An 18381-nucleotide genomic window follows, 5' to 3' on the forward strand; every position below is an offset into this window, starting at 1 on the left:
AGTGAAGTTGGACCTGTCCCATACACCATCTATAAAAGTGAACTTAAAATGGATTGATTTACATTACAGACACTGATATAACTCTAACAAAAAAGAAGAAAAATCTTGGGAGGCTGCAGCAGGAGTATTGCTGGGTGCTCAAAGCCAGCATTTGTAGTGTAATTTTAAAAACACAGTAAGATATAGTCTCATATTCTTTTCATTGGTTACTGAAACAGAAAGCAACTCAGAAGAAAACAAGTAATGGTAACAATGTGGACAAACTGGAAACTTTGTACATTGGCGTGAAAATATAAAATAAGTAATGAACAGCACTGTTTGGTTCCACGAAACAACATAGTAACTTACAATTGTCTATAATTCCAGTTCTAGGGGATCTGCTACCATCTTCTGGCCTTCACAGGCATTGCACACATACAGTTAACATACATAAAGGCAAAACACTCATATACATAAAATAAAAATAACCCCTTTTTAAAAAGAAAATATGGCAGAGGTGCTATAGAAACCGTCTACAGTTTCTTAAAGGAAAAAAAAAACCTAAAAATATAATTACCATAGGACTCAGCAATTCTTTATCTACTTATATACTAAAAGATCTTGATGGATTGGATATTTATACATCAATTTTTATAACACCATTATTCATAAGAACTAATAGGTTGAAGCAGATGTCTATCAACAGATGATAAATATTCAGACTGTTTACAGTGGAATAAAAACAGCTGAAATTTAGATACATGCTACAACATAAATTGACTCTTTGTAAGATTATACTAAGTAAAATAAGCCAGTCACACACAGACAGGTATTAAAGGCTCCATTAGTATTAGGTCCCCTGACTCAGATAGACAAATTCACAGGCAGAAAGGAGACTGGTAGCTGCCATGAGTTAAGGGAAAGTAAAGATGGAAGGTTGTTGCTTAATTGCACAGATTTTTGGTTTTGCAAGTTGAGAAGAGCTCTGTCTGGATATTAGCTGTACATTGATATGGCTATATTTAACATTGCTGAACGTTGGTTTATATGGACAATTTTTACATATGATTTAACACAATTAAAAACAAAAAGTAAAAATTTTTAGAAAGTGGCTACCCCTCAGTGGAGACTTGAATAATTCTACAGAAAATTTTAGTATACAGGAACAGCTAGATGATTTGAAATGTTGCCCAAAGAATAGATCTATTTTCTTCAGAGATGTTATGCTAATTTATTGGTAGTGTAGTAGTGTATACATTATTTTCTTTTATCTCAAATTAAAATAAAGTAAAAGGGCTACTAAGTTCCAATGACATGCATATTTATTAAATTGGGTGGAATCACATACTAAATAAATGAAAATGTTAGGAACTTCTGGATTATAGACACCACAGAAAATTACTGAGACTAAAACCACATTAAAATTAAAAAGTTTGAAAGGTACCTCGGGGCGAAAAATAGAGAATACGAACTTAAACTGAAGGCAGCCATACAATTTACCATGCTGAATAGTATGAGTTTGTGGCTTAATTCTCTGCATTAACTTGAATTACTATTCCAGGAAATTCCTGTCAGTACATGGAAGTTGCAAACAGTTTCATTTCAGAAAACTTCCTGGAAATCCATTTATATGAACAACAAGCTATCAAGTAGCTCTCATCTGGATAAACAGTGACTTCTTAGAAGAGCTAAAAAACGAACTTATCAAATGCCTGCTTGCTCTTCAAAGTTTACCTCAAAGCCCTTGAAGACATAAGTCACAAGCTGTGATATAATTTTAATATAAAATTGTATCATTAACTTTACCCAATTTTAAATATGCAGATCCCAATAAAGACCCGCCAAAACCAGATTCTAAAAGCATTATAAATATGCACTCCCAATCTTTCATTTCCCTTTGTAAATGGGCCAAGAGTTGTCATGGGTAGTGACTTTACTTTATTCTCTAAATAACAAACCTGGATCCATTTCATTAGCAGTCTATTTTAGTGGGCTTCAGAATCATCAAGTTATCAAGAAGCAAATCTAATCATAAAACACCTTTGGGACTTCACATTGGTGCTAAACTAAATATCAAAATCCTTACCCATCAGAAGTAGATATAATACTACAGACCCTGACTCCAGATTGATTACCAGATAAAATTTAGAATGGCCAGTTAAGCTGAATTTCACATAAACAATAGCTTTACTCTCACAAGTGTAATTTTGTTTCTCTGGAATTTTAATTGAACTGAGAAACACATTTTTACATGCAATGATCTTCCATTACTTTTTTAGGAACACTACTCCATTTAAATCTCAATGCTGACAACAAAGCTATGGAGTTCACAAAATCCCCTGTCTGGAACCCAGATCAGAAGCCAGATGGCTGGAGCCATTAAAACAGGCAATTTACTTAGGCAGGAATTAATTCAACTATCCAGCTGAGTAGCTGGGAGGAGCTTGCAGTCAATAGGTGTGCATCTATAAGTTTAGTGGGTGCACCCTGGGCACTAAGATGAAGAACAGACAGACTGTTTCACAAAACCTCAGGACTGATTTGGAAGGTATGTATTAGTTTTCTTCTGTGGGATGGTTCCTACTCTCAGGAGTGACACAACCATAGAACAACAAATACCCACTGAACAAGCCCTATCCTCATGACTGGAGATCATCTAAGGAAAGGAAAAATTCTGAATAGGACAAAGATAAAAGGGGATATTGCGGGGGAGGAAAAAGGGAGGGGAAAGGGAAAGAGAGAATGCATAGAGATGACTGCATAAAACAGGAGAGAGAAACTTCTGGGTTTTTATTCAATCTCTTCAGAATGTAAAGGGGATAAGCAATTAATGTGCACAAGATAGGCAGAGACAACTGCACACACATGTCATTGTAAAGCAGACTATATAATGAGCTAGCCCACAGGCCTCCTTGGTAGGACTGATATTAATGCTAAAAACAGAAACCTTGCCCTTAAGAGCTTTGCTTCATCTGTGTCTGAGGAATTTCTAAGGATCATTCAAGTAATTTCATGGCAATAATTTCTCATGTTAACTACATAAACTCAAATTTGAGGATTTTCTAAGTATTCTAGGGAGTAGTGGAGGGTATAATTGTCCAAAGTCATATTCTAGTACATAAAAAATCCTGCACACTGCAAATGTGAGTGTGTGATTTCAAGCAAGAGATGCTCATTGGGAAACAAGACAGGTGAACCCAGAAATAATTATATTACACCAGGATATTCACAATAGAAACAGAGCAAAGTATATAATTCTTAGTGGAAAAAAGTTATAAACTCTTTTTAATGAGGTTGTGGGAGTAGCTATGGAGGCAATTCAGCAGGTAATATGCTTGCCGTATAAACATGAGAACCTGAATTTGGACCACCAGCACCCTGTAAAAATGGTAGGTATGGAAGCATGTGTCTCAAAACCCAGTGCTGGCCATGGGGGCAGACACAGGCAAATCCCAGTAATCTCTAGCCAGTCAATTTAGCTAACACAATATCCGCCAGGTTCCCTGTGCGATCCTGTCTCTATAATAGTGGGAATGGAAAGACAGCTCAGTGGTTAAGAGCACTAAATTTTCTTGTAGAGGACCTGGATTCAGTTCCCAGCACCCATATCAAGAAGCTCACAACTACAGATCCAGGGGATCAGACAACCTCTTTTAGACTCCATAAGTAGACAAATGTGTGTAGTACACATACACACACTCAGACACACATTTACATAAAATTAAAAAAAACTCAATTAAATAAGGTAGAGTGGAAGATGTCTGAGGTCAACCTCTGGCCTCTACAAACATATGCACAGACAAGCCCACCAGTACACACATATACACTCACACAGATCCATCACAAACACACACACACACACACACACACACACACAGAAATGAAAGTGAGCTTTGGCTTCAGAGACTACAGTGCTACTGAAAAAATAGAATAAGCCATCCCAAATGTGAAGCATTGTGCACCTGAAAGCAATTAAGACAAGTTAGATGACAGGAAAAGAAACTGTTACAGAGCACCTGTCTAGCAAGTGGGAGGTCCTATTACAATCAGTTTCTGTCAAACCAACACCCCCCAAATCCCTGATAGCCAATTCTCAAATAACCCCACAGAGGCTTAGTATTATTTATAAATGTTAGGCCAATAGCTCAGGCTTATTATTAACTGGCTCTTACATTTTAAGTTAACCCATATTCTTTACTTACAATGTGTCATGTGGTACCTTTATTAGCATGGCATATTCATCTCCTGATACCTCTGCATCTGCTGGCATCTCCTCTGACTCTATCCTTCTCCTTTCCATAACCCTTAGTTTGGTTGCCCTGCCTACATTTTCTGCCTGCCTACTGGACAATCAATGTTTTATTAAGGCAATCTTTACAGTGAACAAGAGGATCATTCCACAGTACCCCGGGTTCAATCCCCAGCAGAAAGGAGGGAGGGGGGGAGGGAGGGAGGGAACTGAATGGCAGCAGATGAGCAGATAAAGAAAGGCCCTAAGCCCTCCCTGCATTTCTAAAAGCAGGAAATAAATTTATAGACAAAAGGAATCCCACATCCACTAGAGAGAACCAAGGGTAACCACTGAATGACCACAACTCTAAACCTTGTCATCTAGAACACAGTGCCAGAGGAATGAGCAAAGTCTACTAACTGGCCTTGTCTAGGTAGTTGTTTCGTCACAAGCTGTTGCCCCTAATCTCAAAGTAATTTCTTTCTGTCTTGTCATTTCTCTATAAATTCATGAAGATGCTGCATAGGCTATAACTCAAAAATAACTATTTGAGAACTACTCAATTCCTAGATATCATTCCTGTATATATGAAATATGCATGGGCATTAACTTCTGTTCCTTTGGTTTTTTACTGTTATAGGCATTCATTCCAAATAAGATCCTATGAACGTGAAAATTATTTCTCTTCCCTTAAAATATCAAGAGGAGATTTTAGTAATTAACAGAATTCCCAAAGATGACAGATATAGAGGAATAACAACTGTCCGCCTACAAAGAGAACATATTTTTTTCTTGTTCTAAAGTGTCAATTGCTCCACTAGAGGGAGACCATAGCATGAAGCAATAAAAAATAAATCAGAAATCTGAATGAGATTTGAAAGAATGAGCCCTGATCTAAGCAGAAAATAATAGCTTACACTCACAGGAAAGCCACATACACCTGGCAAACAAATGAACAATATCACTGGAATAAAGAAGGGATTAAGAGCAACAAATAAGAAATGCTCTCCAGCAGAAGATGGAGCAGTTTGCTTTTGTTGATTCTAACCTGTGTAGATTAAATGAAGAAACCATTCTGATTGGGATTTAGGTATTATTGAGAGATTTTCCCACTGGTTTGCCACTTATAATCTATTCCAAATTCCCAAGTCTTAATTGCATGACATTTCAGATGACCGATTGGTACTAATGCTATTTGCAGAGATTCACAATTAACTACAGGTTGTGACAATATGTGGCAGATAATTTGTAATATCAAGTATAGTCATGTAACAGGAGGTTCTCATTTTAGGGGGAAAAGACTTCTATTTGAAGAGACACATATGCAAAGATGATGTCAATACAATGTGATAGGTGTGACAAACCATGGTGTTTAGAATATAGGTCAGTGTTAGACAATTTGTCTAGCATTTAGAATGCCTTAGGTCTGATTTTTAACATCACAAAAACATGTAATCAAGATCTGTGAATATTTTACACATGGGTAAAATATCCATTAACTTAGTTTAATTCTTAATATTAATCAATTACTTATCTGTAATCCCAACCCTCAGAAGGTGTCAGGTTCGAGACTAGTGTGGGGTACATAATGAGTTCAAAGTCAGTTTGGGCTATATAGTAGTTCAAGGCTAGTCTGAACCATGCAGTCAAAACTTGTCTCAAAATAAAACTTTAAAAAGAAACCCTTAGTGTATAAGGCTATCATTTGTGAACTTCATGTTTGAGATCTTGATTTGTTCTCTTTACAATACTACATAATATTTAAAAATATCCTTCCTATGGAATGCAACATTCTCAATGAACATATTGACTGATCAACGCATTAAACTGAGAATTGCACTCATATTATTACAGGGGGACTCATTGACAACTTTTAATCAATAAATTCAACTGGTCTCTAATTTTTTGATTTATTTTAACTTGAAAAGTACATGGAACTTTATTTAAAAAGTATCTGACAATTAACTAATTAATTAATTATACCGTAGGGAATGATGAAATCCTGAGTAAACGTATTGTTGACATTAGCCCAACCATGTCAAGGACCCCAAAATTTCAGACTCATGGGAATGGCAAAACCCTTCCCAAGTCAGGTCCAGTGAATCAGCAAAGCCTTCTTCTTGTTCATGTAGGGGATGTTGACAATGTGTGCAAAAACTAGCAATATCAGCTTCCAACTACAACCTGAGACTGCTCCCCTACAGAGAACTCCCATCAAGACTAACTAACTCCTCCTCCTCCACTCTGTGATCTGTACATAATAAACACTGAGTTTCCAGATTGTGGCATAGTAGACCAAGCTAAGCTGGATTTGGCAACCTATACTATCATTCAGAATATCTGAGAAATTTGAATAAGGAACTACAGCTTGATATTGCTATGGTCAGCAATGTACTGTAAGCTTTGTGACTTTGGGAACATCATTAGTGTGAAGGTTAATATTTGTTGTCAACTTGAGTGGATCTACAATCAACTGTATCTAGAATCAACTAAGAAGCTTTTGAACAGACCTGTGAGGGATTTTCTAGGTTACATTAACCTCAATGAGAAGATCCAAGCTGTCTGAAGGTGGTACTTTCTAACTGTGGGCTAGATAAAATAAGTTTGCATCTTTCCATCCCCCATTCTCCCCTGATACAGGCAGAGAGCTACCCCACTGCATCACAAGAGTGAGTGAACTAGTCCTGCCCTGCACCAGCTACAGGACAGTGGGCCCTGAAGCCCAAACACTAGAATGGACCCTCTTGGCAGGGGCAGGACAGGTGAGAGAAAGTTGTGAGAAAAGAACTGACCCCACCACCCCCTCGTATGCCCCCTACAGCAATTAGGAGAAAGGGCCCTGCACCTTGTCTGGGCAAAACAGTAAAGTGGGGAGCTGGTCCTGGCATTATGAGTGAGGGGGACCTGGAACTAAGGGCCCAAGAGCAGGAGAACAAGCCTGGCTCCTTGTTACAGGCTGCATTTGGTGGGCAAGCTGTAGAGCTCATCCAAGTATTGAAGATGAGGTAAAGCTATCGAGATGACCAACCTAGATGCCATCCAGACCCAGAATCATGGCTGTGCCATCAAATCTATGAACTGCTGGAGCCTGTGAAGGGGACAGATCCAAAACTGCAAAATCTCTATGACACAGGACAACAGGATATCCAAAAGGAGCCCCAGTGAGAGCCCATTATCAATAGTGCATGCAGCAGAAACCAAAAACTTGGAGCCAGACCAGTGACCCTTGGTAATGAACAATTGCAAGTAAAGAAAGTAAAGATGAATGGACTAAAGGGTAAACTGTGTCCCAACAGGCCACACTATGGCTTCCATGACAAAATTCTCTTTTTGTTGTTATTTTCAGTTTTGTTTTGTTTGAGGTTTTGGTTTTCTTTTAAATTTAGTTTTGTTTTGGGGGGTTGCAAGGGCAGAGTGCAGATTTGAGGGGACAGGGAGATGAGTGGGATTGGGATTCCTGGGGTGAAATCTACAAAGAATCAATAAAAGTTAAAAGGGGAATGCAGGGGTCCCTTTTGCTTCACAATTGCTTCTCTTTATATCTTGCTGGTGAGTTAATCCACCTTCTTTTTGCCACTGTCCTCTCTGACTGGCATCAGAATCAAATTGCTTCAGCCCTCTAACAGTGACTGAAGCTACATGGCTCTCCAAAAATCCTCCAGACCTAAGTGCCAGACTGGAACTGCTGAGGCTTGCAGCCTTATTGACTGAGAGTCCATTAGGTTCTCAGCCTCTCCAATGTGAAGACAGTCAGTTTTGGTCCAAAACCAATTTAAACCCCACTGTGTTTAACCGGACACTTAGAGACTGAGGAAACTAGTAGAGACAGCAACAGAGAAACTCAATAGCATACCTTACCTACCTGAGAAGTCTATAAATACACTTTTTCAGATTACAGCCTCCAGATCTAGAGAGGAGTATTGTATTTCTTATCATCTTGACTGGATACCTATATCTGGAAGAGTTCTAATGTGTGGCAGTTGGAGAGAATTTATTGGAAGTGAATTGATAATCCAAGTAGGCAACAAAGAGATATGAAAGAATAATTTAAAAAAAGAACCAAAAGTGTATGTAAAGGTAAATGGCAGCAATAAAAATTAGTGTCTAGAATATAGTAGACATTCAAAATACTTACTAGGAACCACAGACTGTGATGGAGATACACATGAGTCTAAGAAAAATCATAATGTGGTTCTTACGATACTAATAGGCCCCCAAAGAAAATGAGAACCAATGGTAATCACGCAGAGAAAATACTATAAACCACTGTTAATTTTGTTATTGTTCAGACAAAATGTCCCGAGAAGAGCAACTTAAGGAAGAAAGTGTGTTGTTGTTGTTTGTTTGTTTTGGCTCACAGTTTCAGGGTATTGTCCATAAGCAGAGAACGAGATGAATGCTAGTGAGTTGACTTTTTCCTTTGTATGCAGTCAGTAACCCAGCCTATAGGAAAATGTCACCCACCTCAAATGATCCAATCTAGAAAATCCTTCCCAGGCCTGCCTGTGTAATTCTAGAGCCTATCAAGTTGATAAACCAAAGTTTACCATCACAAGTATACAGCAGGGAAATGAGTTTTACATATTTCAAACTTAATGTATTCTCTTTATAAGCTGTATATCAATATTGTTAAAGATCGCAGGTTAAGAAACAGGTTACTGCTTTGTTATGAAACTTTATTTTCTCTAGTCGCCTGTAATGTTTCTTTTTGTTGTTGTTGCTGTCTGTGGTTTGTGAGACAGGGCCTTCTATGTAGTCCAAGCTAGGATAGAAACATATACTACCATATATGATCAGTATACCCAATACACCACCATGGCCAGCCCACCTATATGATTTTATAACCCGATTCTCACTAATTCAGATCAACAGGATCCTAGTACTGGGATAGTATTAATTTATTTTGAGAGGAAAAGATAAGATCATCTGTGACCCTTAAGTGCTGCTAGGTTCTATGCTTACTGAGATTTGTCTGCCTCTTTACTATTATAGTCTCACGACCCAACACAGTAGCTGATACACACAGGTACACAATAATACACAGGATGCATCCTAGAATAGCCTATCTGCATGCAGTGGCTTCAAACAGAGGATCTAGGGACTCCAAGACATCAACAGAGATCGAGAGGGTGACAGCTATAGCACTCTTTGTCATAAATCCAAAGGACTCGCATCCTACTCTACAGGTAACTTATACATACACCTTGGTGGTGACCAAATGCTCTCCAATTGTACCTAACACCTGCTCTACAAGAGAGCTACAATATCTGGCACTAGAAATCCAATCACTCAGTGCTAATGACATCATAGTGATTACATGAGCATTTACAACCACTAGTTACCAAACCAGTATGATCCCTAAGAGCAATATATAAACATTTGTCCTTATAGCTATCAGTAAGTGTAGCCATCATCCCCATCAAGGACATTTCTCTTTGCAGGACAAAGAGACTGCTACAGAAAATTACAACCAATCAAAATGCAGAGATGTGAAGCCCATTTCATTATGGAAGAGGGGGCAAAGGGATTCTAAGAGCCAGATGGTTAGGGACTTTACTATGAAGTTGTGTCTCCTTGTAATATCTGAAGCTACATCTGTAAAGTCTCATCAACATGGCTGCCCATACATGACCTTAACAAGGAGGACAATAATAAACATACCAAACCAGATAGGGGAAAATCCATAATACCTCCAACCCTGCACTATAAATTACAGGCAACTGAGCAAATCTGGGACTGGGAGAAGTGAGTCACCTGAGGGAAGAGCACACCAATTATTCCAGTGCTAAATGGTCAGCCCTGAAAACAAACATACAAGAAACATTATGTGGACTTAACAGGTTATATTTAGGAATGTATGTGTATAGACCAATACATATATGCATGCAGTAACAATTTATACAAAAACTGGTCATGAATCTGAAGAAAAGTGGGGAAGGCCATATGGGAGGATTTGAGGGAGGAAAGGGAGAAAGGCTGGAATTAAATTACAGTCTCAAAAATAAAGAAAAATAAACTGAGTTGAGGAAATATCTACAAATAAAGGAAATAGACAATAATTTATAGTTACTGAAGATGAATGACTTTCAAATGAGTAACATTGGCAATTGCTAATAATCTACTGTTGCAAGGTTTTAGATTCCTCTGTTCCCTGGTAATTCCAACGTGTCACAAGCATGTTCAATTGTGTCTTACACTCAAGAAGCATGTTTCTTTCCCTGGACAATTTGTTCTGTATAAAGCACTACCCCTATTCTAATTTTTGAGTTACACAATTTCACAAATTTAAATCCTTAGAACAGAGAGGGAAAGCCATGGAGAAACATCTAGTCTTCCAGGATAGAGACCAGTGATGCAATGTCAATCCCAGACTGAAATTACAGAACAGCATCCCATATTGTAGAATTTCAGTTGCCTAGAAACAACCTGTTACAGAATAATCAGCATTGGTTTTGTTTTGTTTTGTTTTTTTCCAGACCTAAGACAGTAGCCAGTGGGGGTTAAAATGCTCCCCCTTGTGCATTATTGAAATTTTTCATCTCAATATTTCTTTTAAACACATGACTTGAAAATATATGCATATACACTGTGGTAGAGCAAATAGTATTACTAGGCTCTGCCCAGCCACACAGGCATTTCCTACTCTAAGGAGAATAAAGCAGAATGACATTTTCATTTTTATGAAGCCATACATAAGGTTAGTAGACTAATAAAAATAGGAATATAATGGCTGTTGTATGTGCCAATAATTTCAGGCAGTTTAGCTGATTACATAAAGAAACTGATTTGAGGCTATAACATTTTTACAAGATTACACTGAAAAAAAAATACATGGATAATAGTTATAATGAGAGCCCATGGGAATGAAGTCAACAAATGAAGTGATAATGGTTATAATGAGAGCCCATGGGAATGAAGTCAACAAATGAAGTGCAAAGGGTCTCCTAAAAACATAAGTAAATGAAGCTAACAGTGATTTGTAGCAGCACCACATCTCTTCTAGAGAAGAAACCTTAGTCCTTGGCTGTTGCAGCTCCTCTCTTTCAGCTCCTTGTCTTCTGAAAGCATTGGGCTGAATATTCAATTCTCTCTCTCTCTCTCTCTCTCTCTCTCTCTCTCTCTCTCTCTCTCTCTCTCTCTCTCTCTGGTGCTCTCTTTCCTGAATTACTCTCCCACGTTAATGTCCCCGTGAATTACACCAAGTCTTCCAGGATAATGAGGGCAAATTCCTTGTCAAGTCACCAGATTGACGATCTCTATTTTACCTGTAGCCTGCATCTCCCTTGGCCATATTTAAAGGAAATCTGAAAACTAGGCACTTTTTCCAAGCTTCATCTTTCCAAATGCTTTGTTCTCTGACACTTTGTAAAATCTAAGTTTACCAAGTACCTCACCAAAAGGAAAATGAGTGGCTTACAGTGAACAACAACAACAAAAAAAAAAATGTGAGTTTCATTTTCGTCACAGAAAACATAGGCACCTGTGAACCATTTATACAGGGAGCTTCTGCAGAGGGTCTAGTGTGGATTCCTTGAGCTTTACAGCTTACTGCCTTGGTTACTCCCAGTGTGCTATACAGACACAATGATGGCAGTCTGCACATATTCGCATATGTGACAGGACCAACGCAAGACTGGGAAGCATGGCCTAAATCGCCAGCATATGTATTCTTAGAAATTAGGAGATGTTTGGAGTGGAAATTCTGAGGTTTCAGTACATAGGAGCTGGTACCAAATATTCACTCCCAGACACAGTAGGACAACTGGCACAAGATTATTGTCTTGCCATAACAATCAGAAAAAAAAACTATATGAAGTTACTGCTTTTAGCCACTGAATAGACAGCACAGGGTTCTGGCTGACAAAACGGGCACTGAAAGGATAGCCCTGCCATTAACAAAATTAACTATCTGAACATAGTCTCTGGATAACAAAGGGAATTAGAAAATCTCCCTTTAGTTAGCTAATGTCTTACTCAACAGAAGAGACCAGAAGGAAAAAAAAATTCTTCTGGGAAGCTTAGCTAGAATTTCCAAGGCATGGCCTGAGGATGGTCCTTAATGGTCGAAGACTCTCATAGACTGTATAAAGCTCTGACTGCCATTCGTAGCACTACAAGAAAACAAAAAGAAATGTACACCACAGAATACAAAAGAAAGATCTATGTAGAGAAAGCAGTGGCCAAAATACCTATCTAAGGATCCCCTTGACTCTGTGGCTTAATGCTAAGTCTGGTATAAATAATAAAGCCAGGGTAAAATTCCACAGGCTAGACAAAAACTAACAGAGAGTGTTATGCTGAAAAACTGCCAAGAATTCACAGAGCTAGTAGGCATTTGTGGTTTTTTTATGTGTATATGTATAATATGCATGTACATAATTTGTATGTTTGTGTGTATGCATGTATATGTGTGTGTGAGTGTAGGACTGTGCATGTCATGGCTGGAAAGTGAAGGTCAGGGCACATTCTCTGATGTGGTTCCTCACCATCTAAACTTTTGGAGACATTGCCTTCTTCACTGAGTCATGGCCAGGCCAGCTGGCCCACAAGCTTCCAGGAATTCTCCTGTCTCCACTATACATTCAGCCACAGGTACACTGTGATTATAGATGTTCCCTGTCTTATCTGGCTTTTACACAAGTTCTGGGAACACAGACTCACGTCCTCAGGCTTGCATGACAACTGATATACTCACTAAGCCCTGTCTCCAGCCCCAGATTTATGCTCTAGTCATTAAGAATGAAGACACAAGAGAAGTCAAGACTTACGAGCAGGTCTAAACAAGCCAGTAGAGAATACTTTCTCTGATCTAACAAACTTACAAAAAATCTTGAATTGATAATAACCTACAAAAACAAAAAACAAAACAAACAAAAACCCAAAATACACATGATGAAAAAAAAAGGACCTACCTCAATAATCTTTTACTCAAAGAAAATAAGACACTCAGTAAGTACTGACAGTCGGCATCCAATAAAGAAGACAACACACACACACACACACACACACACACACACACACACACACACACACACACACACACACACATACACTTTTAAGAGGAAAATATAACCCATATCCAGAATAAATATCACTCAGTAGAGGAAAAAGTAAAGGCATGCCAAAACAGAACTCTGGGAAATGCCTTTAAAACTTTAAAAGGTAGGAGGGGAAAGTGGATCCAGGAAGTCTGACAAAACAGCAGCACTAAATGTTAAAAGAATGAGTGGAGTATTGTATCATGGGAGTCAAGTAAGGAGGCAGTTCCCAGGGAGGAGACAGTGTTCAACCAGGAGAGCAAGTAAGACAGACTGGAGTGCTCCTTGCATTTGGCAAGCACACACATGATCATCATGGCCAGAGAAGCTCCAGCAAAGAGGTGGGTGGTAGAACTGGATTTCCTAGGACCTGACGAGTAAATGGGATGAGAGGTGACACACATTTATTCAATGCACAGCGGTCTCTGACTCAATGTGTACACAATATTTGTCAGTTTCACCTCTGAAAACATTTCTGTAATGTTCTACAGGCCAGGTATGGTGACACTTGAGAGGTTAAGGCAGGGGGCTGTTTTGAGTCTAAGAGTTTGAGACTAGCCTGAGCAAGAAAAATAAGACTACGACTCAAATTTAAAATGTTCTTCAACCTTCGTGAGAAATGTGTTCTTTCTCTTTCAGTCACATTTGTTTCTATATAAACCACTTCCAATTAAAAATATGGAAAATTGTTACCAAAAAAGGCATTAAGCAGCTTCTGAACCTGGATGTTGCTGCCCACTGTGCGGTACAACCCTTCTGTCTTGATCCCTAGGAAAAGAAAAGCAGATCATCTTCGTTAGGATAGCTCCAGTTTTTATGTTCCCCAACACAGAGAAAGGAAGCCCTTGTACATCGGTGTCAGTTACAGACAGTAAAAAGATCTCCTTCTCTCTTCTAGTTCTCCAGCTTCATTAGATTTCATCTATCCCCTATTAATCTGAAGGGAAGAGAACACACTCTATAATAAAAAGAAGAAACAAAGAAAGGCACATGTTTCAGTAAGTTACAATAGGTAGATGAAAACAGTCAGCCATGTTGGAAGGAAACTAGCAATTAAAAGACAAGGAGGTACTTCTCTCCTGTCTCTAGGTTATGGGAATATTCCTCCATGGGGGAAGTCCTAGTCCCTAGTCCAAATGACTTGACAGATTTAGATGACTCCTCCTGGAGGACATCACCCTACATGTGGAGTGGGGGGATGGGAGGAGTGGGTGGTGGTGGGGGGTATGAGAGGGTGGGAGAGAGGGAAAGAGGAAGGGACAGAGGAAGGGAGGAAGGGAGGGAGAAAGGGAGAGAGGGGGAACCGGGATCGATACGTTAAAAAAAATAAATTATCAAAAATAATAAAAATAAAACATCCAAAATGAAAAAAAAAGACAAGGAGGTAATATCAATGCCCCTCCCAGTTGCTCTCAAACTGTGATATATAGGAGGAGAGGTTTGGGATATGGAAGATGTGAAGTAAAATTTCATTTTTTGGTTCATACACTCCAGCCACCTGCATTCTAAATATCCTCAGAAGGAAGCAGAGACCTTTGGTTCATGAGGAAACATGCTCAGTTTAGATTTGGTCCCATCAATTTTTAAATTGATAATAAAATAATAATGTGGTAGAAGCTGAGCTCTTGGACAACAGAGATGGAGCTATCACTGAACTGCTTAAGGAACGCTGTGCTACTTCAGAATGCATCCCAAATCATTGCAAGGCTTTCCTCCCTAAAAGTGGGAACACAAACTGTGCATATATGCTTGAATGAGGAATGCTATGATGGTAGCCAGTTTAGAAGTGGCTTAAATGTAAACAAATGTGTCCACTACACAAGCTGTGGGAATACAGTCCAGAAATGTAGCTGTGCTAGAGGAATTCTGAGTGCTTGTGAGAACATGCCAAGAAAACAGGAGTCTTGTGACCTCAGTATCTTAAAAAATACAGAATTGTCCTTGGATTATGTTTTTATGTCCCTCCCCTGTGTAGTGGATAGGAGTGTGTCTACTTGAGATTATTCATTACAGCTGGCTATTATCATTTATTTATATGCCTCTTTGGAAAAACATGGTTTAGCCACGTGTGGTTTTTCCTTGTGACTGTATACTTTACTGATGTGACTTTTCTGAACCTTTAGAGTGTAAATTGTCTGAAGCTCTGGATAAAGTTGGCTACTGCATGAGACTTTAGCCTGCCTCATATTTAGGCTCCATTCTTCCAGGTCCAACTGCCAATTAGATCGGTAAACACAAGATTTATAAAAAGTTGTCATCCTAAAGACAGGAACTTACTAACAGAAAATGTCATGCTTACTTTAGGGAAGGTTTCTTACGATAAAAGCAGAGTGGCCAAATTTAACCATTTCAAGGTGATGGTTTAGATCTTACCTTTGGTCTCAATAAAATTGATGCACTTCCTAACGAACTTGAACCCCACTTCATTCAGCTCCACTGTATAGAGGAAAGGAGAGTTAGTTCATAGCATAACAAGTAGTTCCTATCCAACATTCAAGAGCCACAGAAAGGGACTGTGTTGAAAGTACTGGTAGGGCTGGTGCTCATCTCCCTCAACTTAGATTGAATGATGCCATGCTCAGGGTAGGTTTAGACTTTTATGAAACAAAATGTTTCTATTCAGCCCTTCATATCACATCTACCCTAAACATGAGCACTATCAAATATGAAATGCTACTTTGGAAATGCACATAATTTTGATCGTCTGTCTAGAACAAGGTGGGGAATAATATATATCCTCTGCATCCTCAGTACCATTCACACCATAAGTTTCAATGGAGTGAGTATCCTAGTTCAACCAATATGCAATTTCAAATCAGGGCTAGGTTTCGTTTTGCACAGATTTGCATGAAAGGTACATGTCACCAATATTAGCATTTACGTCACTGGGATAGCTTTGCACTTATAATGTCAGGGGAGTATAAAATGGAATTACTTACTTTCTTCCTGTTTTGTTATGGGGCTGTGGTAGATCTACAACAGAAGAGAAACCCAAAGAGGCTTAGTTATCATAACTCACTACAGATAAGCAGGGCAAACAGGAATAAATTTCTTTCCCTAGATAGACTATCAAAGTGATGATAGAGCTGTAACAACAAAGAAAAGGAGGTTAAACAGACTAATCTTTGCCCAGATCCCTGGAAAACACAGTCTCTGAAAACTGTACTAGATGTTCACATAGCTCACATAGTTGAAGCTGCAGCTGACTTACCTCAGACATTCCCTTAGGTAAAGCTTGGAGCATTTCAGTGGTAGAAAAGACATAATAAAAGGAAGTGGTTTTCTCAAGGACACCCAACAGTAAAATAGCTAATGGATGCCTCTCTTTGGGAAGGCACAAATTCTGCTGAAGGAGATTGATGAATATTGTAGAGTCATCTTGAAGCGTGTACCCCAATAACTATGTACAAGGCCAGAATGAAGATTTGGGCTTCTTTGAGACTGGTCTTGGTTGTGCCCATATGTCATTAGGAGACTGGATGTCCTTTCCATTCCCATCAATACAACAATCAGGATTTGAACAGATGTTTCCTCAAGCCCTGATCCTCTTGGACAGTTGAAGCAAAGCCATATACCTGACATGTATGAACAGTGAATTTGGTGTTTAATGAAGCAGCAACACTAACAAGGTGAGGCTGAGGGAATTAAGCCCTGCCTCTCCTTTTCAAGGGAAACATACTGTATATGTCAGCATTCTCATGAATATTTCAGTAAGAGGCATTTCTGCATTGTGCAGCATTTGTTGTGACTTTTATAAACAAGATTTTAGGGAAGTCAGCAGCAATCAAGCTCGTGAGGCTGCATATTTAGGAGATCTGTGCTTTAGAATCATTCTCCACAACAAATATTTTCTGATCTTCAAAATCCTAAAGGGAAACCCAGTGCAGGAAAGGGAGTGGACATATAAAGGCCTTGCTCTTAGCATCCCCCTAGTAAAACACCACAGGCATGGGAGGGCCAAGCTTCAGGTTTCCAGGAAGTGGCCCTCACTCTACCTCCACCTGCCACAGATGCAATCTCAGAGACAGCTACTACACTATTAATTTCTTTCCACTTATATTCTTATTTGTGTTGGGGGAGGAGTGTGCATGTCACAGCACACACGATGGTCAGAGGACAACTTATGGGAGTCAGTTCTCTCCTTCCACCACATAGGGACTAGATAAATGAGCTCAGGAGGTCCCAGGCTTGGTTGCAGGCACCTTTACCCACTAAGCCATCACACTGGCTCTTTCCTCCACAGAGAACAGAAGACATAAATAAAGAATACATTTCCCTCAACAGGCTAGCTTATCACTTGACGAGAGCGAGGAGCTAATACTATAATAGTCCAAACAGGGAGGAGGATCCAGAACTAATGCAGCATTCTTCTGTTTGTAGGATGGTTTTCACTTGACTATTCAAAGTAATCCTTGGAGATACATAGAATAGAAATCATTTTAAAAAAACATTACATTAAGAAGAAGAAAGTTGAGGGATAGAGAATAAAATAACTTGATAAAGTCATCACCATGTAACAACAAAACCAGGACCAGGCATTTGTAGTTCAAACACCACAAAGCTCATGCTTTGTCATTTGCCACTAAAAGAAACTACCAGAAAGATGGTAAAGAGACAGTGCTTTTCCAATGACTTCTGATTTTATTGTTCTAGATCTAGATCTGTAACTGACTCTTCTAGGGAACTTTTCTCTCTACCTGTCTAACACTGAATTCTGCAAGAAAACAAACTGAGTTTGTAGTGAAAGAGAAGTTAGAAAAGTCATTTTAAATAAATGCTAAATGGAGGCTTACTTAAATCCATGACAATTATTTTTCACCCTTCTGTATGGGTAAATCAATTATATAATAGGAAGAGGGATTACTTTTCATTCTTAGGAACTTGTAGGAATAGATACAAAGTCTAATACTGCAGCATGAAGTCTTGGTGCCTTCTCTGGAGGCAATCATAGACAAGTCCTAGGGAAGTCCCTCATCTCTAGAACTCAAGTTGGATTAAACAAGACATCAGGAGTGACAATTCCTTCTAGTTCTAAGATTTAGAATCTGAGTAACCTATGACCATTTCCCCACTGAAACCACTAGAGGGCACTCATACACCGCCCTATGCTGTTGCTGTGCTTGTGCACTATGC

At 38.9% G+C, this 18381-nt stretch overlaps 1 protein-coding gene across 1 annotated transcript in view; it reads right to left on the minus strand.

The window, feature by feature from the left end:
* Ophn1 (oligophrenin 1) overlaps nt 1-18381 on the minus strand; it is a 333577-nt gene that overhangs the window by 117250 nt on the left and 197946 nt on the right. Inside the window, exons 13-15 of the mRNA XM_051178493.1 lie at nt 16188-16221; nt 15622-15684; nt 13942-14016 (exon numbers count right to left, since the gene is read on the minus strand). Coding sequence (XP_051034450.1) covers nt 13942-14016; nt 15622-15684; nt 16188-16221 — 172 coding nt within the window. The remainder of the gene's footprint in view (nt 1-13941; nt 14017-15621; nt 15685-16187; nt 16222-18381) is intronic.

The sequence above is a fragment of the Phodopus roborovskii genome, unplaced genomic scaffold, assembly GCF_943737965.1.
Source record: "Phodopus roborovskii unplaced genomic scaffold, PHOROB, whole genome shotgun sequence".
In the NCBI taxonomy this organism is placed as follows: domain Eukaryota; kingdom Metazoa; phylum Chordata; class Mammalia; order Rodentia; family Cricetidae; genus Phodopus; species Phodopus roborovskii.